We start from the raw sequence: 26,220 nt of genomic DNA, 5'->3' as shown, positions 1-26,220 counted from the left end.
TTTTTTACTTTGTTATTTTCTTTTATTGCATACTTTTTCATCCATTTTCTTAAGTGGTAACATAAAAACCATTTATGTGGGATCCCTTGACAAAGATTACCCATCTACAGTATACCTTTTGCTATCTCACTTTATTTACATTTTAACATACAAATAAACAAAGCATATTTTATCATCAGAAAAGTGCTTTAATGTAGTGCAAGAAAAAGACCATGCAAGGTGAAGAGGATTTACAAAAAGCAAAATAAAAATTGTGCTCAACGTGCTTTACTGTACACATCACTAAGTCGACAAACAATTCCAACAAAACATTGAAAATTTACACTCATAGCATATTTTATCCACAGTGAACTGTGTTTTCATAGCTTCATATTGATAGACTAGATATCTATCATAATAACTGCATATCTTTTAAATGTTGTACTCTAAATTGTACTACTGAGAAAGTGCAACCATAGAGGCGGCACATAGCTGGCATTCATTCAAAGTGAAACAGTGAAAAATTAACAGATTGGACTTTATGTACATATACAAGCATTTCTCTAGCACAGAGCTGCTCAGTGGGCAGAGCCTAAAAAACAGAGTTTCTCTGTCTAACCAACAAAAGAACAGTGGAAAGGGAAGGAATAGTGGAGGAAGTAGCTGCTATTATGAATCCAAGCTCTCTTGCTATCAAAAGAAAACAAACAATCCAGCCATATTAAGTTCTCTAAGTTAGAAAGTCAGTCTGGCTAACCTTGTAAAATCATGAATGGCATGGCTCTGAATGAATCAAAATAAAAGAAGCTCGCTGGGCTGCTAATCTGGTTCTTTGGCTTTGCCCACTGAGATTTAACTACAATAAATGTTTGTATATCTAAAATGCGATCTGTGAAATAGTTCCAAAGTCAATCAAACATAAGATTCCTTGGCGTAAGAAAACTCCTCAAACACAGGCTGGCTGCATCTCCGTGACACAACCTCATGATGACTTGCAGACACAGACTCAGACATAGCTCTCTGGCGGAAAGGCTGCCGCCGCTCGACAATGTTGGCTTTGTCCTGTCCTAATTGAGTAAAACAGCCTATGTACTGATTGACAGAACAGATATCTGGGAAGTCATAATTTACAGAGGATGGACGGGACCTTCTGTCCAGCTCTATGGCATCGTGTACAGTCATCGATCCATAGTGTGGAGGAAGACCCACGTTCTGCACTGCCTGCTCATATGCTGGAGGCTTGCAGGGCAGCCTGCTGTCCACGTGCTTAAATACTTCAATGGCGGACAGAGGGCGTTGTTTGTGCAGAAGCTCAGCTGGTGGATCTGCTTCACTCTGAGAGTCCTCCTGGAGAGTTTCACAAGGGAAGGAGTTTTCCTTCTGAGAGTCTTTCTTCAGGCTGCTCCTGCTGAAGGCTCCTAAGCTCCTGGTCCTCATTAGGACTTTACTGGCAACTCTCATGGAGTGTGAACGCCTCTTCTCTTCTGAAATCGGTCTGGCAATGTCCTGTTGAGCCTTCGCAGTCACTGAAGGCTGGTTGGTGGTGTTTTGTCTCCTGGGGCATGCTGGCGACCCCACTGGGGAACTGGTGAAAACAGAGCCTTCCGACTGATTAGAGGCAGCGCTCTCTAGGGAAGAGCACGAGCAGTCCTTACCTGCCATGTAGGGCAGTGGATCCATGTTGGAGCTGCTGTTCAGTTTTGAAAAAGACACTGGCCTTGCTCCACCTCGTCCTCTGAGCAAGAAGGAGTCATCTGAGATCTGCTTTTTCAGAGGCTGCTCCTCAAAGTCCCTCCTCTCCATTGAGCAGTCATCATGGCTCCTGGAGTGGCTGCACAGGCTCTCCAGATCAACTGAGAGGAGGATGATGGGCTCAGAGCAGCGACGGTTGTATTCTGGCTTTGTGTTGAAGATAGCATCAGCTGGCCAACAGGGCGTAGTGAAGCTGGGACTGAGAGAGGAAGACGACCCACTCTCACCATGTGTGGAGCTGGCACTCTCTCCTGCCTCTCCATCTCCATCTGGGTCGGTGCTGTCATACGCAGAGTCATGATGCTGAGAGGACAGTGAATCTGCAGAGTGGGAAAAGGAAGACATGATTACAATCTCTAAATTTTACAATAATTATTCTCATTTACTCAATTTGTGCAAATTCAATTTAACTTGAGTAAGGGACTATATAAAAATTATTAGGGGGAAGGTGGGGTCAGAAAACAGGGGTGTACTTATTTAATTATTGGTCTGGAATTTTTGGGAGAGCAACATTTTTCCCATGTCCCAGATTTATATTTTATTTCATCCATTTCTTGAAGGATTTACCATAAAGATTGAATAGATACATCAAAATAGTTAAATCAAAAACATGCCTTTTGTGGGTGCCATGGATCATAAATGTACGTTTTTCCATTTGCAGAGAAAATGAATTGAATATTATTGCTCTAAAGCGTGCACACCTTCACTTTGTTCTGCATTATCACAGAAGTCAAATGCATCATAAACCTGTAATATAATGCATGTTCAGCACAACCCAAGCTGTGCCATTTGCGCTCTGTAAAAATGATTTTTCCCTAAACATATTAAACTTGAAATCAGTTTTGAGTTGAGAAATTAGAGAGGAGGGTGTTGCAAAAGTCAAGGGGAGGGTCCAACCCAAATATTAATAACCCCTTGCTTTTTTTTAAAGTTAAACATAAGGTTCAGCCCCCTCCCCACCCTAATAATTTTAGTACAGTCCCTAAATGGAGATAACAGAGATTTGAGTGATGTGTAAATGTACCTTCATCAGTATCCAGCAGATTTGGGATATTCTCTCCAAGTATCCCACAATGCTCAATCAGGAACTGAGTTAGCTCTGTGACCTGCAGCAAATCAAAAAAAAAAAACATGATGAGTAAAAGTAACAACAATATCAATTTTCAAAACTAAAACTGAAAATCAGATAAAGATTTCTGAAAATCAAAACTGACATTCAGAACAGAAACAATCCGGACACAGCGCAGTGCTTCATTCGGTCAAGATAGTGTTTTTTTATTAGCACTTAACTAAACAAACAGCAAACAAGAGTCTGTGCAAGTGTAACCTTAAATATGAAACCTTTTGTGGTTTTCTGCAATGTGAACCGCAAAGCTTCAAAGCACCAAAAGTGAGAAAGTACATTCATAACAAGACTTTGTACCTTCTTCATCTTCTCCTTCTGCTCATCCAGCGGGGTGCCATCCAGCTGCAGCAGTGTGGGGGCGATACACACCGCCAGGTTGTAGGCGTCCATCTTGTTGGTGTCAGCATTCTCGAGGATGTGATGGAGGACGCAGACTAGATGCTGGAGGAGGAGTTTGTTGGCCCCTGGAAGCTTGTCTACCACCCTATTGGCGGGTAGCAAAAGGGGAAAGGAAGAGAAAAAAGAGAACAAAAAGAGGACATTAGCTTGGCGCTCTTTTTTTGTTTACAGTTTGTTCCTTCTTTTAAATAGAAGCTAGACTAAAAAGGAGAAGTGTTTTGTGTTTAGCCTGCGGATGGAGGACATTGGGAATGCTCTGCAAAACTCCACTCAAAATCTGTTTACATTTGACCACATAAGCAGTCCTGAAAATACCAACAGATTTCCTTTCATATACAAATGTCATGTATAAATAGAAGATGAGCATCACAGTTGCAGGTAAATGGCCCTGTCTAGACTCATTAGCAGGTATTGATTGCTTACTTTCTTATTTCCAGAGCTCTCTGCTGGGTGTCTTCATTGTCCAGAGCCGTCATCCAGTTGTCATAAAGTTCAGACACTAGAAGGCTGCCAGGAAGCTCCTTCAGAAAGCTCTGCAACAAACAAGAGAGGGACATTGATGAGACACAGTGCTTATAAAAAGAAACGTTCTGGTGTGACACAACTGTGCTATCGAACTAATCTGATGCTTGTCTTTAAGACTGATGAGCAAGAAATGTGTGGGTAAGAACAGAAATAACTTATCGAGGAGGGACCTTATAATGTAGATGTTGGCATAAATACATTTTGTGTTATATGTTATAGCACATTAAATATTATAAAACTACTATTAGTAGTAGAAGTGGTGGTAATGGTACATTGGTGGAAAGTAACTAAGTAGTTACTCAGGAGCTGTACTTAAGCACATTTTTGCATTTATGCTACTTTATACTTCTACTCCAACACATTCAATAAATATTGTACTTTTTACTCCACTACATTGATATGATAGCTTTAGTTACTAGTTACTTTGCAGATTATTAATACAAAATAAAATCAAGCATTTTTGCTTTTGTTACTTTCTCTTTTGACGCTAATACATCTGTACTTTACTTAATTTGAATGCATGACTTTTACTTGTGTCAGAGTATTTCTACAGTTTCTATTCAGAGTATTATATTGCTGCTTTTACTGAAGTAAAAGATCAGAGTACTTCTTCCACCACTGTGGTAGTAGTAGAGGTAGTGGCAGTATAGTGCTGTAGCGGCAGCTGCAGCAGTAGCAAAATGGCAGTAGTAGTTGTGGTTGTGGTGCTAATGGTTGAAGTAACATAGTAGGAGCATTTGTTTAATTAATGCTAATGGTGTAGCAAGTGCTGTAGCAGTAGTGGTTGAATGGGAGCGTACTTTGAGCAGCCCGACAAGCAGGACAACTGGCTGGACCTCCAAGTCCACCTCCACGCCGCTGTTGATCTGCTCTCTGATGTCCCTCATGTTCTTGTTGTTGCACGGTTTCCGAAACACTCCCTCTGTGGACGGCCCTCTCTTCCTCAGCAACACCAGCATCTCCTGGTGAAAGGACGAGGACAGAGGTGAGATTATCATAGTAACAACAAAAACAAGCTCTGTGTTTTTTGAGTGCATGTTTGGTTGAGACTAATCAACATGCAGCTCATGTGCTTGCATGGTTTCCTGTCCTCGTTGACAAATTCTTAGAACTACTCTCAATGGTCACCTAAGTAGGTGCTTGATTATTATTCATGCTCATAGAAGAATTACATCTATCTTAACAAATTGTCCTATATTCCTTAAAACAAGACAAAATTCTACCCAAAGCAGTAACATATTTTTAGGAACGAAGGAATAAATGAAACCACACAGAAAAGAATAAAAATGAGATTTTATTCTGGGTATAAGCAGTTTAGTTCTTGGTCTCACCTAAGAGAAACTTGACTGGCAAGCGGAAGTGATGAGAGATCTGACATTTAAGGTAGGAAGTCAACTTACTGCGACTGGTTTTGGAAGTGAGCTGTCGTCTGGGCATATCTTGCAGAGGGGCTGTCCAAACAGCTGTGTCTTGGTGTCTGTATCTGATCGGCGTGCTTTGCTGACGAAACTAGAGCCCTTTCTGAGCCTCCTCACCAGGTTCCACTTGGTTTCTGATGGGAGCAGAAATGTTTAATCCATCAGCTTTTTATTTTATATTATATTACAGATTTAAGCATGTATTGAATGCTTGTATTCACAACAATTTAGAATTAGTGCAACAAAAACAGATGTGCAAGAATTGAGGGCAGAGTGCCAATGTGTCAAAAACTGCTTTCTTCACTTGCTCACTCTTATCAGTTGTTAGATTTCCTTTTTTTATCTCTGTGGTTGTTCTCTTTGGTCTAATTTCTACACATGGCACAACTAATGAGCCCCTCCCTCCATCAAAACTGCCACTTTCAAACTCACCAATGGGTTGCGTTGGCTTGTCCTCTTGGTTATTCGGCTGCTTCGACACAGCAGAGATCTTTGCATCACCCTGGCAACAAAATAAAGAAAAAAGTGATGTGGTGATGAGTATGCAACAGGAACATGAGCACGACAAGAGGAACAAAGGGAGGGGTTGTATTTTCTCAATTGCCCACCAAAAACCCTCCATGCCAACTAACACGTGAATGAGTTAGAGTGAAATAAGCGTACTACAAAAGACACTAGTAGAAGCCAACAGTCAATCACATGTATCAATATTTAACATCTTCAAGTATAAAATCTTTTTCAACCACGTTTGAATTGTGATTCAACTGTATTTTTTGCAGCTACAGTGTATGCATTTCAGAAGCTGTATATATCCAGCAAATCTGTCTAATGTAGCCTCCTTTCAGCATGAGTGGAAAGGCGCAGGTGTCTTTCACAAACAGTTGTTTCGCTTGAATATCTTTAATCTCAAGAAAATGGGGGTTTTACTTACATCAAGTGGAAACTCAATGAATTGTTCCATGCCACCTCCTGTTAGAGTTTTAGTCTAAAAGATAGAGAAAAAAGAGAGATGGGGACAGAGAGAGAGATTATTTAGTAAAAGCTCATTTTTTTTAAAGTATTTTGGTTTCTATTGGACATGGCAGAGTGGGCATAGAGAGACTTACTGTGATGCTGCCGCTCAACACCTTCATGAGGACGTCTGGAGGTGAAGAAGCACAACCAACCCTCGTTTTTGCGTCTTTAATTTTTCTGTGATGAGAAAAAGATACATATAATACATTTATTACATAGAATAAATTCACTATTTGTCTTCAAACACTTTGCACCCTCTGCCCGAGTATTCAATGTTTTTAGTCTGCATTTTGATTTTACATTACCACACAAAGTGTCTGTTATTTGAAGTATTCATGTATCAACCTAACAGGGGATCAAAATAATGCCATTGCATACTCATTTAGAGTAACAGTGACAAAATGAATATAAAGATGTTATCTTGTTGTAATCAACACCACATTATCTACTACGTTGATTCAATTCAATAAATTCAATTGAAACTGATTGATACTGATACTTATATTTATTAGCTGAAAACTGTGTCTTTCCTGCAGAAATACTATGTTGTCAACATTGATCAAAATGACTCAAGTACTGTCCAACTCTTATCAATTTTGAGAATTGAAAGGATTTTTATGGCAATTTGTTGATAACATATAGATTACTAAATGCCTAATCTGAGAATAATGTTGTTTCTTACCTGTGAAGAGTATCTAACCAGCGTTCTTTCACCTCAGGCGAGCTTTGGGCAAAATAACAGCATGGTATGAGTTACTAATCCACAGAGAGACTCAAACAGACTAGCAGATACAGTGGGAGGAATGAGACAAAGTGAGCACCCACGTTCTCTTTTAACAACTCTGGTGGAAACTGTAACTCAGTCATGGGAACAGGAAGCAGCGTCACGGCGGCTCCCAGACAGACACCTTCCACTTCCTACTAGACTCGGTTTGCTGTGGCTTGGTGTCCGTCAGTGGAAACATGAGGACGACAACAGATACATGTGTCTACATGTACACCTGAAGGGCTTCAGCTTTGATAACCGGTGGCCTTATTTATGCCAGGCAGCTTGCAGTACCATATGGCTGTATGTCAAGTGAGCACATGGTTTCTTGTAGGCTCCATGATCCCCTTTATGTGAGTGAGAAGGAATGAAACTTTCACACGCTGAATCATTGCCAGAGCCACATCATGTAATCAGAAATCTCATTTTCTAACAAAATAACTCAAAACCCACCAGGGGATTCATCATCTTGGAAGACAACAGCGAGTCAAAAAGAGTTTTATGGGTTGATTGATTATTTTGCAAGAAACGTGGGAGTCAAAGAATAAAAGAAATGAAGCATTTCTCAACTTGTGCCCTTTAGTGCCTTTGATGAGACATGCCATTTACTGTAGAGAATGTATTTTCATTCCTTTTAGTCTATTACACTGTCAGACAGTGTGTTTCTCCTGCACTTCATCTTTTTTGGTAAGGCCAGTATTTCTAGATAAAGTCAGCTGATGTTAATCCCCTTGGCCAGCTCCACACTTCCTATTTTGCAACCTCTTAATACTGCAGGGAGCACTTTCTCTTTGCTACTTCTGTTTTTAATAAAGGCCATAAATCACATGACCTTTTACTACATACGCTGGATATTCCGTGAACTGCCTCATATTTCATTTATTTAATGAATGACAAAAAGAGACGGTCAAAGATGGATAGGTGGCTATCGGTCACGGTCACTTCTACAACAGGGACAGACTGAAAAAAGACTCATCTGCACTCTTGGTTTATGTTTGTCTCTGGTTATGAGATGTGAAGCCACGGGAGTCAACTGAACAGTATGCAAATTCTACTTTGTTGTGTCTGTTCCTAGCATGTAACTGGGTATCTAACTCTAGCGAGCAGATATCTGGCTAATGTCAAAAAACACAAACAACAGGCACAAATGAAATTACTCTGCAGACTTTTCTGCCATATCAGTGCTGAAACTGATTATTGAAGTGGATGTCTGTGCTATATTTAGTTGAAGCGTCTGGTACTGACTGTTAGCTGTATGGGATAATCTGTGTCTTTTTTAAAAGCGTAGCATAATGATGACAGCCTTGCAGGTGGTGCAGGTCTGTCTTGCACATGAAGAACTAAATATATGACATTTGAGTCATTTTTTAGTCTTGATGCATTTTGCAGGGGAAAAAAGATAAAAGATATCGCCCAGCCCTACTAATAAGTGTATTTCCCAAAATGCCAACCTATTCCTTTGAAGTCAAATCTCCTCCTCTTTACATCAAGAGGTTAATTTAGATTTTGGAGTTAAGGATTCCAGTTAAGAGCAGGATCAGGGTGTAAGAGGAAAGACAACAATCAACTGAAGATCCCCACAGCCACATTATGATCATGCTTAGGCATGTGTAATCAGGCATGCAAGCATGTTAATCAAAACATTACGCGCTGCTGTTTGTATGTGAGTCATCTGTTGCGTGTCTGCTCACCGAAAACACACCAAGCAAAAAGTGAGAGCCCAGGCCAAGACGAGGGTCACCCTGAGGTCAATATCCCCTGTCGTTCCCTCCTCATCCTCTGGTTCATCTTCAAAACCGTAAAGCCAGATGTCCTCGAGGCTCACTCTGTGCTTCAGACGGTAGCTGGCTGTTGACCTGTTAAAACAGAAGCAGAAAGAAAGGCAACAGCAATCTAAATAGTCCTTTCCGTTTCCATTTCACACAGTATTTTTTTCAAGATTGAAATGCAGATTTCAGTTCCATAGATTTCTGTCTCAGTGATTGATTTTTTCCCTTCTACAATTGTTGTTAATTTTGGAATACAATGATAAAAAGAGATTGTCTTTCTTCTCACTAGCGCCCAGTTTTCCCTATTTGTGAAAATGTTGGAGCTGAACAAAGAAATAAAAGGTGTAATTCATCATATAAGAGCTTGTTTTGAAACTGGCACCTTCAAAAAATGGAATGTATAGACATCATCTGTACAGTATCCTCTTACACCTTAGCAGAAAATTGATCTCCGTATATGAAAACATGGTGAGGAACAGTCATGATGGAGAAATTGATTTTCAAGCACAAAGAAACAAAATTGCTCTTGTGATACTGTTGGTGGACATTTCTTGGGTGCAGCAAGTTGATTACAAGGCATACTAGTTCACATTTCTGAATAAAACAGGTGTTAACTAAGCTAAACCTTAAGAGCATGTTTGCGTTTATGGTGACTGAACTCCTTCATAAATAATGCTGCGCTGTTTGTGTCCTGAAAGATGGGTGTTGAGAGAGGCCGTGGTGGAGTCTGAATGCTTTTGTAAATGGTTCAAAACCAGCTTCCACAAAAGGTGACTAGTAAATGATTAGAGGGGAATCATTCTTCCATTCTTCCCACTGCACCTCCATAAAGCCACGCTTCAGGTGTTAACTGACCTCTGCGTGTTTTCAGCAGTTGTCTGCTTGCTGACTGGATCCTGTAGCCCTGATGGATTGGAAGGGGAAAGACACACACCCCTGTCTACATCAGTGGAGCTGAGGTGGAGCAGGTGAATAGTTTTAGGTTCCTGAGAATCAGCATCACAGAGAACCTGTCATGGTCATCTCACATCTCCACGCTGGTTAAGAAGTCTCAGAAACTGCTGTATTTCTTAAGGAAATTTAAGAAGGCAAAATTTCCGTGCCAAGTTCTTATAAACTTGTTTGTGTACAGATTAAACAAATGACATAGAAGGTGTTAATCAGTGAGCTTTAGAGGTGTTGAACTTGCTTCAAGTCTTTATGTTAAGCTAAGCTAACTGGCCGCTGGCTGCAGCGTCATACTTATTGTTGAGAATGGTATCGATCTTGTCATCTAACTCTCAGATAGAAAGCAAAAAAGTTTATTTCTCAAAAACTATTCATATAAGGCTGTTATCATATCAGTTGATATTGTGATTTAGTGGTGCTTATTAAAACTTATTAAAATGATCACAAACCAACTGAAACACAAAGAACCAGGTGTTATTTTGCGTTTTCTGGAGGTCTGGTTTATAATCCAGCCTTGGGATGAGCCCATGACTGGTGAACTGAACTTGATGAGTAAAATCTGTAAAGTGCCTTTTTAATGTGCCTCTTATAATGAACACTGAATAGAACCATGTACAATCATCTCTAGAAGTAGTGAATGCTCATATCTATATATAGACTCAAAAGACTCAAAAGTCTGTTTACTGTATTGTACTGTACTGTACTGTTCCAGCTGTGCGTATCTACTGGAACAGTGGGCAGGTTTGTGGTACAGAGATTAGTGTTATTGTCCTCCCACTCAAGAGCTATAAAACTTCCATGGCTTTGACAAACTACTCTAATCTGACTAAAATGAGCAACCAGTAATAACAACAATTTAAAGCTTGTGTATATTCTGTTTTTAGATTCTGTTTAATTATGTTGGGTAGAAACCTGCAAGATAATGCATCCTACAGGACACATGAATGGTAGTTTTCATTGTACCCGCTAATAATGACAACAAGCCAAAGAAGTAATTAAAGTTGGACATGTAATTATGAAACAATGTTTTCATTTAAGGTAAGAGGATTTTCAAAACAGCTCTTTTCATTTTCCACTTTTTAATTCAGTCATGTCCCTAGGTATGTGTCGTGATTTGATTCACGATATTGTCACTTGTGAGTCTAATGAACCAGCATTTAAAAGTGAAAGTGTCTCACTGACATATTTTGTTTGTTTTAAAGGCAGCAACTTCAGCTGAAGATGTGTTGAAATTACTTTTTGAGATTAAGATATTTTTTCAGTTAACACTGTTGAGTTTCCCTTCATGTGACTAAAATAAGAGGGAACCACCATGCTTTCTTCTTCTAGTCAGAGTGACTAAACACAAACGGTCTGTGTGCTGGGAGATTCCCCAATAGTCCATCTATGCAGTCCAAAAATACATTTTTTGTTTTTACTTCCTCTTTCACTCTCTGTATCAACCATACAAATATGTGATGAATTTCATAAGAAAGTTACTTAAATACCACATCAACATTAAAACTGTATTTCCAGTGTTATTTATTTTCTGTCCGTTGATTCAGTATCTGTGGACACATACTTTATTTTCTTCTCATTTAACTTAAAACAACTGATAATCACCATCTACATATTGAGGTATTAATATCTACACTTCTTACTTGAGTTTGGCGAAGACAATGACGTTGCTGAAGAGGAACAGGTGTCTCTCCTTGGTCTTCGAGCCCTCAGTTACCTGAACACACTCGTCCAGCAGCAGGTCTCCGTTCTCACTGGTGAGGCCGAGGACGAATGGACTCTGCTCCACAGAGACCCAGCAGGAAGCCTCCTCCCTGAGGGAAAGGACGCACACAAAAAAAATGTTGGGTGGCCAACCCATAGCCATACCAGTCTAATTTTGGTAATTATGCTTTTTAATGGGTTTACAACATTTTCTTGTATGGCTTTAAAAAAGGCCATTGGAGTATCTGAAGTATACTGTCAGCAACCTTAAACTATGGGTGTTTTTTATAATTCCACAAAAGTTGACATTTTGGAGGTACAGTAGATGGCTTTTAATGTTAATGTTTTAATGGGAAGCCACCAGCTAAACAAGAATCCGTATGCTTGTTTGACAGAAGTGGGATTTGAAGACCAAATCACCAAATAACTGACTTTTTAAACAGAAAGATTTAGCAGAGGTTTTAAAGGAAGAGAAAATGAGAAGAAGAGAGAAAATGTTTACTTGCTTCCTTGCTGAGTGTTATATGAGAAGACTAATAAAAAACAGAAACAGTTAGCCTGGCTCTTGTTGCTGAAACTTGTCATTTTTACTCTTTGTTTTTTGTACGGATTAAACAAACTAGATATAATGTGTTAACTAGTGAGCTTTAGGCATGCTGGTAGCTGAATTTTGTAACCTTCGACAGAACCAGGATAGCTGTTTCCCCCTGTTTTCAGTCTTTATACTAAGCTAAGCTAACAACTAACCAGATTAAAACAAGAAGTTGTAGTTGTACAGTGGTTGTGTGCCATACACATAAACCCTAATCATAACCTTTGTCGTTTTGACAATTCGTTTTTGTTACCTTTTGACAAAGCAAGGCTAGCTAAGCTAACGTTAACCATCTCCTGGCTGTAGCTTAATATATATCCTACAGACATGAGAGTGGTATTGGATCTTCTTAGCTAACTCCCCTTTAAATATATAAAGCTATGTACTATTTCGAACTATCATCACATGAGCCAGGCGTTAATTCACAAGTTTCAACTCTAAAACTCAGATTGTCTCATTTGAATAAATGTTCAAAACTGAATCAATACTTCACAAAGATTAGAGATAAGAATTCATATTTGAGTAGCAGAACATTGCTGTTTTTCTTCTTTCCTTTCCCATTAATCATCTCATGAACCCAGCAGTTTTGTTTTATGACCTGTTGGAGGGGATCCCCAGATTGGGAATCACTGGTCAATGCTTTCCAACCTAGGGGTCGGGACCAGAGGTTACCAGAGCTTACAACATAAATCTGAGGGGTCAGGAGATGATTAACGGGACAGGATGGAATCAAAAACATATTCTGCTTCCAGAATGACGTTATTTTTCTATAATCGTATTTTCTTGTGAAATACTGATTATTTCTTAGGGCCTCTGAACAATATTGAAATTAAAAAATCTGAAAAGGGCATCTGAAAATCACTCGTCTCGTAGGATAACACATACTGAAATACACCTATGGCAGCAGGTCACAAGTAGACACTGCTTTGTTTTAAGAGTCAAAAAGGTTGGGAACCAATAGTGCAGATGATCTGCACCTTTATCCCCACTTGCAGTTACAACAAGTGCAAACAACCCTCAAATTTGCATCTCTGCATTTGACACCCTCTGCTTGTTTCATCGTCCTGTAGGTGTGATATTGGAACCCACCAAACATCAGCAATGATACTGTGCAACAACTCAAAAGGCAGAAGTTACTGCAGTTGTGCTTTGGTGGCTGATTCATGAAGAACAGATTCATAAAGAGTGACCTTTAGAAACCCACCATTTGTTTTGTAAAATAAACATATTCACTGACTGTAATCAATAGTCTCCTACACTGTGATCCTTCCCTAAATGCCACAGAGCGAGTGGAATCATGTTTTCAACTGAAGACAAATGACAGACCCGTGTGTAAAGGCATCACCTACCCCGACGGATCAATGTCACGTCAACAACCTGATTTGATTCCATCACGGAGGAACACACTAGTATTAACCGACTTGTTTATTTGTTTAAATAAAATGACGAAGAAACTCAATCTTCTTGGCTTTAGCTGCACCTTTCATCTCACTTGATATTTCACAGGACTGTTTACCACCTGACTATATTATTTGATATCTAATAATAAAATCAGGCTGGTCATGTCACTGCTGCACAGTCAGGTCTAGAAAATGTCCAATGTGAATCAAATCAACACACAAGTGAGACAAAGTAAGAGTTGTTTGTTCTAAATGATTATGAAACCAATTTTGGTCACTGCTCTTCCCACTGACTAAATTTTAGGGCTGAAATTCAAATTGTTGCAGCAGAGGTACTTTCCCTGTTACCCTTCTGGCCTACTGAAGATGACACATAAAATACCGGCAAATAAAACAGTGGGAGAACTACAATCTCCAAGTGATGGTTATCACCGTGTGTAAATGCAAACAACAGAAAACAACAAAAATATAAAATTAAAGTAGTTATAAAAGCTTTTAAAAGCACTATTAACATGAACCACTGCTATTACCAATTTAAGTAATAGCTCAACATTTTGCCAAATATACTTTTTCACTTTATTGCCAAAAGATAGATGAGAAGATCAATACCACTCTATGACTGTTAAATATGAAGCTACAGCCAGGAGATGTTAACGTTAGCTTAGCTTACCAGCTAGCATTGATTTGTCCAAAGGTAACAAAAACCAAAGTGTATAAACGACAAGGGTTAAGGTTAGGGATTCATGTGTGTGGCACATAACACCCCCATAAAACCATAACTTGTCGTTTTTACACTTTTGTTACCTTCGGACAAAGCAATGCTAACTGCTAAGCTAACATTAACCATCTCCTGGATGTAGCTTTATATTTAACAGACACATATGAAAGTGGTTTCAATCTTCTTATCTAACTCTCTGCAAGAAATCATACAAGTATTTCCCACAATCCCATGAATGTAACTAACAGTCATATTCTAATTACTATGATGTATAATATTAATCAAAACTATATTCTAAACAATCACAATGCCTTAAAGAGGTGTGTAGCCTTCTCTGCACTACATCCTTGATATGAATAATCTCGTTTTAGTAGTTACTGTTGTGGATTAATTTTTTTTTTAACTAAACACACATAGCTAATTATCTTCACAAGCTCTACGTCAGTGGCAGTCCCACTACAGCGAAACCAACACCCACAGAGTCCCCCACCTCATGGAAATGCACAGTGTGTGTGTTTGGGTACTGAATGGGTGGAGGTGTGAGAGTGGGATGTGTCTGACATTTTTCTTCTTTTGCATTGATGGACTCGCCCACTGGATGCTCTGGTGGTCTCTGTGTACTGCAATAACAACTCTAAAAGGTTAAAGAGTTAAATGTCAGATATATAAGAGGAGGTGAGCCTACACATTAAGAATCTGACTGGACCTGACACATAACGGGCTGTAGGTGTGTTATGACGTTACAGAGCTTTCAAGTCAAACGATCACACCAAAAAGTTTTCAAGAGCCTGATGATTAACTTTCTTTCTATTTATTTATATTTTCTATGAGTGCATGAAAGCAACATCGTGTTTTTGTTGACCAAAGTGGAATTTAGCTCTGGTCAGGATTCCTCCAAATTTCCAAATACGTTTTTGCACTGGGTTTTCAATAAAGTAAATAATAATAATATGTTTTGGACTTGCTTGGAATATAATAACTATAAGCAAGTACTGGTCCTTAAATCATACAGGGCTTTTTTGATCAGAGCACTGAAGCTGTGCTCAATCCTTGAAAATATGAAATCAGGGCTTCAAACCAGGATTTTAGAAATACTGAGGTCATGAGTCTAAGTCCCCTCCACCCTCCCTTCTACCCAACAACATATATAACACGACCGTACATTATATTTTTCATTATTTGGACTTTTCTGCTGTTATTTATTAAGTTAACTGTTTCATTACATTGAAGAGGAAGTCAGTTTCTCACCACTGCAAGGAATCAAATTCTGATGGAATTCTAATGAAATACTGAATCTTACCTTATTATTTAATTGCTGCCCTGCAATAACTCATATTTAAATATAATGAGTGTATAAAATGGAATCAGCCAATAAAATACAGATCGAGTGTTTTAATTGTAAGTAAACTCCACCAGGTTGCAAACCCCCCCAGATTCCCAGAGGACACACCTTCAGTGTTCTCGATGGTACAGCCCTAAAAGTACTTAAAATTCATTGAACTCAAGTTCCTAAAAGTACCTAAAAATAAAATTGACAGTTATTTAGCACAGTAACTTATTCACCTTCACAGTGTAGGTTGGGACTTCCCTTGGACAATCTAGCTAAATATGAGGGGTCACAAGATGTTTTTTTTTTTAAAAAAAGGAAAGAAAATATATATATTTCAGTGAATACATAATTCTTGTTTTTGAACAGTTCTTGGGGTTATTTCTTGTGTAATACATGATACTTTCATGTCTTCTGGCTTCTAAAAATCCTTCAAATGACACAATCTGAGAGGGAAAAATTTATCTTTGGTTGAACTTTTCACAATTTATGTCCACACTGAGGCCATAACTTGTGAGAAGGGATCACAAGCCAAAGCGGGTAACAAGACAAACTCCTGTAAATTTACATCACAGCCAATTACAGTCAGTCTGAGTTTGAAAAAGTCAACTTCCTCATGTTAGAGGACTGAAAATGATAACCATTAGGTTTTCCAGAGCTAATGATTTGCAATAAAAGGCAGATCAATATCAGCCAGCCAGAGTGGTTGTGAGTAAGGTTTAAGGAGTATGAGCTATGTGCAGGTTGCTGTTTCAAAACCACACTCTGTAAATCCCCCACTGGGACATCTGCGTTTGTGGCCTGAGCAGGGTGGGCTGTGTGGCCTGCACACAGCAGTGTGATATCAAGGTGACATGACGACACTGTTCAACACGTGGTGGGATCATGATGAGGGGAAAATACGTTTTTTCTTCTTCACACTGTATGTCAAGTTGCTCCTCTGTGTGTGCGTGTGTTCCTATGTGCTGCCATCTGCAGGCTGGAGGCTGCAGTAAAGAGAACATGAGCCAGAAGGGTTTACATAAAAATGTAAAAACTAGTATGGCTGTGGCTGCATGTAAACTGACAGTTGCTACAATATTTGACATAATCTCATTTCTAAATAAATGGAAAAATTAGTGTCTTTATAAATATGCAACCCTAAATTCTTGATGGGCAGCATTCTCCAGTCACTCAGAAATGTGGGTAATACACAGGCTACAGTTTCTTTGAATCAGGGCAGCAACTAACAATTATTTTCATTATCAATTATTTTCTCAATTAATGGATTAATTGTTTGGTCAATAAAATGTCAGGAAGTAGTGAAAAGTGCCTGTTATATCCCCTGAAGCCCAAAGTGACGTCTTCAAATGTCTTGTTCTCTCTAGCAAATAGCCTACAACCCAAAGATATTCAATTTACTATGACTTAACACAAAGAAAGGGAACAAATCATCGCAACCAGAGAATTGATGGTATTTTTGCTCGAAAAATTACTTAAATGATAAATCGATTATCAAACTATTTGCTGATTAAGTGTTTCAGGTCTAGTCTGAATAATGTTTAATATACGCCAACATGGCAAGACACTCTCTCTGGGTTCACATCTGACTCTTGACTCTAATCTTGTTACCCTTAACCGACCACACTGTATTATACAGCATTAGTAAGGTCAATAATGAGTAAAAAACTTAAGTAATTAAGTTAAATCAACATATAATGTGAGTAACCAAGGTTACAATTATGAAAATTACAACATGAAGTTTAATTAGATCTGGAATCCATCTGTGGAGGTTTACCTCTTCATATCTGAGCGGAGCAGCTATTCATGAAATCCAGTAATTGAGCTATTAGATAGCTAATCGCTCTGTATATTCAAAATGTACATAGGCATGTTAAGAATAGTTCATTTTAGGAAAAATCTAATCTAACTGTAATACTGCTTGTTGTTACATAGAGGGTAGGGCTGGGGTTGATTTTGGGTTCACACACCCAAAATCAATTAGATTCTTCCTTTTACAGCCCAGCCAAAACATCTGTGCATGTTTCCCCTGTGCTAAATTTTTACATTGAAAACTGAATCAAAAGGAACAATCTAATCAATTTGGGTGTGCAAACCATTTTCATACTTTAAAATAATTTAACGAAATATTCCAAAATGCTCAATTAATCAGTGTCAAATAAAGGACATTGCCTAAATATAATAAAGCAGTGAAGGTTTGGGAACCTTTAAAGCACTAACTTGTCAAATGTGACATTTTTATGAGCTCTTAAAGCAGAGAGGGATTTTTTTCCTTCTTAGATTATTATTTTGAAAAAGCCTGAAGCGATAAAACTACCCATAATACAGGTGAAATAAATGTGAATATTATATAATTCTATGTAAGAAATATATGTTTTTTTTATCTTCTAATTTGTTAAGCATCTCGAGACCCCTCACATCTATCTTACGTCCCTTCTCATTGAGATCAGGAAATATCTGATCAAAGAATAACTAAATAAACATCCAATGCAACTTTCAATACTTGACACTTGTCAATAGTTATTTCTAGAGACATAATTCAATCGGCACTCAAAACCCAGCTCTAATAGGGGTTAAATTCTTTACAGGCTCCTGTTCTTTTAACTTTTATATTATATTATTATCTTACATATTATAATTTTCATCGCACCTGATTTGAGCAACTTACAAATACCTCACAACCTCAGGGAAAAAAAGAAACACTGTGAAAGAAAATAATTCCTCAAAAATACGTCATAACAAACAAAACCTGCTGTGAACACCTGCTTTATTATTTTTATTTTTATATTGCAGGTCTGCAGGTTAGAAGCAAACCGAAGAGTGGCGACGATTGCATACAAAAGGTGAAATGACCAGCAGCTACGGGAGGAAATTGTTGTTTATATTACATCACTGACATTGCGTCATCTTGGCGAAACTTCCTCCTCATCCATGTCCATATGACGCAGGTTTGACCTTTCTGACGTTTCTAAAGCTAAACATTTTGGATTTAAAAACATGATTTTTTTTAAATGAAATGCTTGTTATAATCTCATATTTTTCTCCCTCTCTCTTCCTTTTTGCTACCTTCACTTCTTTTCTCCATCCCTTATGTATTGTTTGTGCTGATTGCAGTGTTGTTTCAGCTGCTGTAACTGACTTTCAATGGGATCATAATTTGTTCAATTTGAATAAAATTCTAAAAATAAATTGTTAAGTACCTGCTCTACATCATTTTGCAAGTCAATCAATAAATTAATCCCCGCCAAAAATCAAAGGCAGGTACCAGTTACACAACTCGACTTTAAATCTCCAGACCACTTGAGAAAATATGACTTGCTTCAAGTCAAAAAAACACCCTTCCCCCCTCACAACTACAGATGACGTGCCCAAACAACTGCTGCTAAACCGCTCAGTAGTCAACAGCAGAAAACTCAAAAAGATTGTCATCTTGCAGCTCTCAGAAAGCAAATGTTCAATGGATGGAAAAAGGTTTAAAACAATGATGTATAAACCTGATAGGAGACCATGGCATCCCCAACGCCTTCCCGAAGACCAGTGAAGGGGCAGAGCGTCTTCTCTGAGCCAAGTGTCTGAGGTGCTGTAAGAAAACAGAGGACTTGTAATAGTGAAACAATATATATCTACATTTATCTATATATCTATCTATTTATGGGGCCTTTCTTGTATTTATCTTTTAATGTGATGACAATGTGTTTTACATTTCACTTTACATTACTAACAACACGTACCATGCTGTCATTTTCACACTTGCTGTCACACTTGCAGTAGCTGTAAAACAGCGACTGTGGGGTGTTTGACACTGTTCTCTTCAACCCTTTTGTTCATCCAGTTCTCTCTACAGTGTTTGTCAGTGAAACATTTGTCTACATATAGGCTCACAGATGACTGTGCACGTAAGCTCAGAAAGTCTAAAATAATAGATAATAGTTTCTATCACGGTACAGTCATAAAAGCCTTAAAGAATGATACTTTTAAAGGTATCATAATTTCACAGTAAACATAAGGCTTCATAAAGTGTCACACAGCCAAACTATGAACGTGCTGCAGGTTAATTTTCACAGTGAGATTAAAGTCAGGAAACCACCATCCATTATTGAATCAGCTGGGACTACTGGCTGCAACTAACAATTATTTTTATTATCGATCCATCTGACGATTATTTTCTCGATGAATCATTTTGTCTATAAAATGTCAGAAAACTGAAAAATGTTCAACAGCGTTGTCATAAATTATCTTAGATTCAATTTACTATAATGTAAGACAACGAAAAACAGGTGCGCTAAGCCGTAATGGGTTCATTACTGCCATTGTTCACTGACGTTTTTTACAGTGGAGTATGCATGTTCTTTTCCTCTTTTATGGACATACAAAGACCCTTCCTTGTGTTGTTTGTCTGATCAACAGGAGCAGCAAAACAAGAAGGACTTCAGTCAGGGAGGAAACCAACAACAACAAAACAGATGGTTTGCTGTGATGGGAGATTTGATATATAGACATACTGTCAGTCAGTCAGCAAAGCACTTACAAAAGAAACCATTCTGAAGCAACACCTTTTTGGGTGTTTTTTTAACAGCAAAGATGAGAAAACATTTAAAAATAGGAGGAACCATGAATTGAGCTAAATACGAGTAAAAATCCAGAGAGGAACCTGCTTCAAAATACCAAAGGCCTCAGACTGAGGCAGTGATTTTTATTCCAGTGACCGTCAGCCTGCAACCAAATATATTTTAAAAGTTAAACTGCTGGAAGAAGAAGAACAGTCCATTCTCGGTGTGTGTGCACTGGAGGTTTCAAGTTTCCACATCACACTTGTGTAAGATGCATATTGAACTGCACATACGTCATTGTGCACATGAAGATCAAGTGAAGTAGCAAAAAACAGAACACATTTTTGAGTGAAGGAGGACTTTAATTGAAGGACTGTGCTGTCAGAGAGAGGAACCTTATGTAATAATCACAATCAGTAAAAAAAAATGTCCTCTGTGCAAAAAAATAAAATGTCCCGTCTAGGCACAGTGAGAGTCTGGAAATAGTTTTGAGTGCAGTGGAAACTAAAACGCTGCCAGTGGTGGATGTGCACTACAGCCATAACACCAGAGGTTTTAGCAGTCAGAAAGCTACATAGAAAAAGAGAGCCAAGCCTCAGCTCACACTTCGTTTACCAAAACAGATTGGTTCAGAAATTTGTTTCTGTTCACTTCATTCAGAGGACAGACACAACACCATCACAGTGTTTGAATCTCGATGAGGATACCTGCCCATAACAATAACATATGGAGTCCCAGCAGCGTGTGATTTTGATTTCCAATCTGTTGTTGATCACTCACGTATTAACTCACCAGTGCAGACCTGATTGACAGCTGATTACATGTTATTTAATGAAATACTGACATTTGAAAATTAAAATCAAATGGCACAAAAATGAACAAGACTAAGAGTCTACAGCCTGTACTTACTGTAGGCATAGCAGTGCTTTGAGCTAAATGCTAACATCATCATGCTAACATGAAAATGTTAACTGATACTGATGTTTAGCAGGTATCATTTTTACCATGTTCAGTTATTACAATTCATCCTGAGGGGAACATGATTGTCCATGCCAAAATTTCATGGCAGTCCATCCAATAGTTGTCGAGACATTTCACTCAAAACCACAAACGTCAACCTCATTGTGGCGCTAGAGGAAAAGATAGGGGAGCACCAAAGTCATGAGGATTCATCATCTGGGAACCATGAATGTCTGTGCAAAATTTCATGACAATCTATCCAGTAGTTGTTGAGATATTTCCGTCGGGACCACACCGCTAGCATGGCTAAAACCCAACTTTTTTTTATCACCCCTAACCTTTAATTTATCTTTCAATTTTCCCAGCAGGAACAGTCTTCCATACACACATCAACTCGGTTTTGTTACTTCGGGTGAAAGAAAACAAACAGATTTCCATCTTGTTGTGGCTGCTCTTGTGCTCTAATTGCTGGACAAACTGAGAAATTGGGTTAAGCAGAATAGAAGACAAAGAGAAAAACAGCAAAACAAAACAAACAAAAGCAGGAACACTTGACAAAGCATCTCTTTCTGGCCTCTGTCTCTGCAGCCGGTTCCATGCTGGCACACAAAGTCCACTAACTCATGATGGACCAGGACCATCACACACGAGTTGCACGCATGTACTTCACTGTGAAGTATGGATCCTCCCTGTATATATACATAGGTCAATTTGTCACATTGTTTTTTGTCATGAAGGAACAGAGCGTTGGTCTCTCTAACAGTAAACGCAGTATAAGTACGCCAAAGCCCTCAAACATGATGAAAAATGTAAGTGTCTCCACCAGGCACATGACTCAGTACCACCATTGTCCACCTTCTTTTATTAAATCAAGATCCAGTAATATTTTTCATTGCTAGGGATAAATGACTCATGTTTCCATCTACCCAATATTATCGTCACCGATTTTGAAGGTCTGTTGAAAGAGCCAAGAGATGACGAGATGAAGAAGAGACAGCCAAGGAACTGCATAGTTAAATGAATATCAGTGAACATCATTAACATTAGCAGATCACAGGTAGCTATGACAACGTTCATATGTCCATCTTCTGGAAATTACTGGGCTGATAATCTATGCTGTTTGGTATCTCTAATAAACATTGGCTATAATAACCTTCAAGACCTCCTCTTCCAAGAATTCCTTTTTGTGTTGTGATGTATCTTAAACCTGCAAAATCTGATGCTGTAAACACAACACTGACATATTATCACATTTTAAGTTGATATTGTAAACTTGTTAGCAAACAGTTGCTTATTTACTTATTTATTTTGAGTTGCGTTTCTGTCCACCTAATGAACGTAAGTCCAGTATTCACTCTCATTTTAGCTCTGTTTTGGTCTCCACCAACCCCTGAGGTAAATATCTGGCTCTTTAGCAGCTAAATGCTCCACTATGTTCACCAACTAGTTGCTAACGTTGTCTGTTTGCTATTTGCAGGCGTAAAACAATGAGGTGAATAAAGCGCCGGGTGAAAAAGTCGGTGATAATTCTCTGTGGGATGTCCCAACGAGCAACGGCGTTCACGTTACACAGTAAATTTAGCCATTGTTACTGTAATGTAAAATATTGATTATACCAGCTTTAATGTGGGATGTGCTGTTAAGACCTGATTACCCCCCAACATAAATGATTATTTACTTTTGAAAAGCCTAATTACCTAATTAACAAGTCCTCATACCTCAACGAGTAAATAGGTACTTTGTCATTGCCTTCCACAAATACCCATTGTGCGCAGGTCAGAGTTCACATTTGTGTTAGAAATGCAAGTAATTTCACTACCAGTAAACCGCAGCATTGCTCTTACAAAGTGTTTACAGTTTTTTAACTGCTCTTGTGTCAAAGTCTGTTTCCCCTTCAAATAGTGTTTTCCGCAGTGTTTGGGTTAGGTTAGGTTAGGTTATGGTTAAGCAACACAAAGATAACTGGCTACTTCAGCCTTTGCTTTTGAGAGAGGACAGTCATTATTTGTATAACCCCAAGGGTTTGCTTGTCAAGAAAACATGTGGGTCATTTTAGGTGTTTGAACTAACAACGGCTGGTGTCATTTTCTAGTGATGACAGACTCCAATTGTAGGCAAGTACATGAAACTTGGAAAAGCAGAATTTTCATTGACAAAGGTGGAAATTGCATTTTTTTCCCCAAAAAAAATCTTCCATTGGTATTTCTAAAGCATGAATAAAGGTTTTGTTCTCTGTTCTTAGTATACAGAGGCTATATGTACAACATATGTAGTTGATAATGGTTTGTATCTGCAGTCTGTGAAGCTCAGAGACCTACATAACCCCCCTCTAACTACCATTACTGATAGGTCGGGGTTGACACATCACACTTGTCAACACCATTCACCGGAAGGACCTCTATTCAAGTTGCCATGTGTCAATTCACCTCAAGGTTCTTTTCAATCTCATCTGGAGTAACTGGACTGAAATCAACCTGACCCCAGGCCTGTTTCCTTTAACCTAATTACAGTAACCATAAAAGAACATGAGGATGTTGTTTATCAGTTTTCTCACACTGTATAGGCTGGCAAAAGAACAATCAAGAACAGTCTCCTTGTTCTTGATGATTACTGACCTTTTCTCATCCGTCTTTTGTAACACAGCCTTCAAATCTCTCCTTTTGACACACTGCAACTGATGAACAAGATGCTACAGAGTATGTTGATGTTAAGTGGCAGATTCATGTGTCTGGAACAATTAATTAAAAGCAGTGTCTCACACTGAATCACACTCAGCGGTCGTCACCAACAGGATCTTTTTGTCCTTTGCCTGTGGATGGCGGATCAATACTCACAGGGCGTAGAGAGGCTGCAGAATCATCATAGCTTCCTCTCCTCATTGCTGCAATTCTATAATCCGGAGCGTCCATGCTGGTGTCTCTGAGCAAGCCCTCGACCCCCTGCTGTCCTGTAGCTTGTTGGCAATTTTCGCTCTGCAAGTTGAGGAGAAGTAGTTTGCGTCCCAGTTTGAGGGCTCTGCTGTGAGCGAGCCGGGGAGCAGCAGCAGAATGACGCCTCCTGTCCTGCAGAACAGCTTCTTCTAACTGGTGCTAATGAGGGTTACAACAATGGAGGCCCGGCTGGCACACGAAATAGGAGAGGGGGTTTCTGTGCCTGACCTGGACCTGCAGTGCCAGTCTGATCTTATCCACCAACCAATCATCTCCCCTGCCCCCAACCCCAACCCCACCCCAAACCAAAACTGTACCCATCCATCCCTCCCTTCCTCCATCACAGCCTGTCCTGTTCCGCTCCAGTGGGGCAGCTTCCTCCCATAATGAGATCGCTGTGCATCCCATCAGGGCCTGCCGCCTCGTCCCCATTTCCAGGCTAACGAGGGTGAGATGCCGTGACAGCCAGTGCCTGTGAAAAAACTGGGTCTCACAGATTCTCCCCATCCACCCTGTGCATAAATGAATAGGTGCGCGCACACACACACACACGTACTTTTAGAGTTGAGTTTCTAAGGCTGGTACAGTCTACTTTCAGTTTAGTCAAGGCTAATATACTGAATAGAAATAAGGTCAGTGAGGCATAAAATTCAAGTGCTTGACTGAAAAACTCCATCTTTCTATTTTCATTTAGCTAGCTAGTTGTCTCAGTGTGTGAGTGTGAAAATCACTTGACAGCTAAACATGTCTTTAAAGCAGAAATAATCTAATTGGTTCCAAGTAGAATATCACTGGAAAGAGCCAGGGAGCCAAAGTTTGTCTAGAAGAGTAAAGTGGCACACTGCAATGAAAGAACAGCTCAGAACCAATCACAACCCTCTTATAGACACACCTCCTGATCCACTTCTCACAACATGAACACATGCAGAGCATATGAAAAATAAAATTGAATAATGAAAAAATATGTTGGGATTTTATGTTCACAGTGGTGGAGGAAATATTTACACCCTATACATAGGTAAAAGTACAAATACAACAATGTAAAAATTAAAAGTCTTAAAAAATCTTACTAAAGTACAAAAAAAAAATCTTACTAAAGTACAAAAACAAAATCTTACTAAAGTACAAAAGTATTATCATCAAAATGTAAAAAGTATCAAAAATAAAAGTACTCCTTATGTAGAAAAACGGCCCCAGTGAGCAGTATTTTACTGTTGTAGTTGGTTGAGGTGGAGCTAGTTTTAACTACTTTATCCACTGTTAGGTAGTTTAGTCCAGTGGCTCCCAATCTAGGTGTCAGGCCCCTTCAAAGGGTCACAAGATAAATCTGAGGGGTCCTGAGATGATTAATGGAAGATGAAAGAAAAAGAACAAGTTCTACAACACCAATGTATATAAGTTTTTTGACTTTTACCTCATCTTTGCTTTTTTGTGAAATATTGGATAATTTTACTTTTGAGCTGTGAACAGTTATTTAAATGAGGAAATCACTCACTAACAACTCACAGACTCATTTGAACAAGGGGCCCCAACAGGAAACTGCTTCTTTGTGAGGGGTCACAAGTCAAAAAGGTTGTAACCACTGGTTTGGCCTTTAAAAGTAGATTGTAATTTCATAAGCTTATCAGATGTTTTTTATGTAAAATCTGGAAAGAGGAGCGCCATTGGTAGCCGAGTGGTTACCGCCCATGCCATATAGCTGCAGTGTCGCCAGTTCGGCCCTCTCTCCCCCCCCTCTCTCTCCCCCCATTTCCTGTCTGCCTCTTCACCTCACTCTGTCCAATAAAGGTGGAAAAATGCCCAAAGATTTTCTTTAAAAAACAAAACAAATCTGGAAAGAAACTAGTAAGTATCTTTGTCAAATATATGTAGTAAGTCAAGTAAAAAGTACAACATTATCCTCTGAAATGTATAAAGTAAGTATAAAGTATTTCAAATAGAAATACTCATGTAAAGTACAAGTCCCTCAAAAAGTAAATGTACCTTCCACCACTGATGATATATACACATACATCTGTCTCATTTCTTTTTTCATCCCCTAAGTAACGCGCATTTAACCTGGTAATCTGGAATTTCCAACTTGCACATGAAAGCAGCATAATGTTGTTTTTAGTGAAAGAATGTAAAAAACAAAGAGAATGTAAGGACGCCACCAATTATACACATCAAAGTCTGTTTACAGATCTTTGGGAGTACTGCTGCATATGTAAAAAGGAAAAAAGGTTGTATAAAGCCTTTTGTAGCTCCAGAGGGAATTGGATGAAATCTGAAAGGCACATGACAGCCTGCCTAGAGTTTGCCAAAAGGCACCTGAAGGACTCTCAGACCATGAGAAACAAAATTCTC

The 26,220-nt window shown here is 38.8% G+C and overlaps 1 protein-coding gene and 1 long non-coding RNA gene across 2 annotated transcripts; one reads left to right on the top strand and one right to left on the bottom strand.

Moving 5' to 3' along the window:
* On the bottom strand, positions 1-24,013 carry tagapb (T cell activation RhoGTPase activating protein b). Its single transcript, XM_044170021.1, has 14 exons — positions 23,779-24,013; positions 18,929-19,014; positions 11,337-11,507; positions 8,671-8,835; positions 6,896-6,937; positions 6,306-6,390; positions 6,131-6,184; positions 5,632-5,701; positions 5,182-5,333; positions 4,582-4,743; positions 3,680-3,789; positions 3,155-3,341; positions 2,756-2,837; positions 1-2,051 (listed from the first exon to the last, which is right to left on the bottom strand). Exons 1-14 carry the CDS (start codon positions 23,851-23,853, stop codon positions 892-894), a joined length of 2,601 nt encoding a protein of 866 aa, XP_044025956.1. The 5' UTR covers positions 23,854-24,013; the 3' UTR covers positions 1-891.
* LOC122863479 lies at positions 9,660-13,403 on the top strand. Its single transcript, XR_006375015.1, has 3 exons — positions 9,660-10,734; positions 11,342-11,575; positions 13,060-13,403. It is a non-coding gene; the product is annotated as an uncharacterized LOC122863479 (long non-coding RNA).
* Positions 24,014-26,220: the final 2,207 nt, after the last annotated feature.

This window comes from Siniperca chuatsi, linkage group LG16 (assembly GCF_020085105.1).
Source record: "Siniperca chuatsi isolate FFG_IHB_CAS linkage group LG16, ASM2008510v1, whole genome shotgun sequence".
Classification (NCBI taxonomy): domain Eukaryota; kingdom Metazoa; phylum Chordata; class Actinopteri; order Centrarchiformes; family Sinipercidae; genus Siniperca; species Siniperca chuatsi.
Note: the sequence above shows the minus strand (reverse complement) of the source record. Positions and strands in the feature narration are given on the sequence as shown.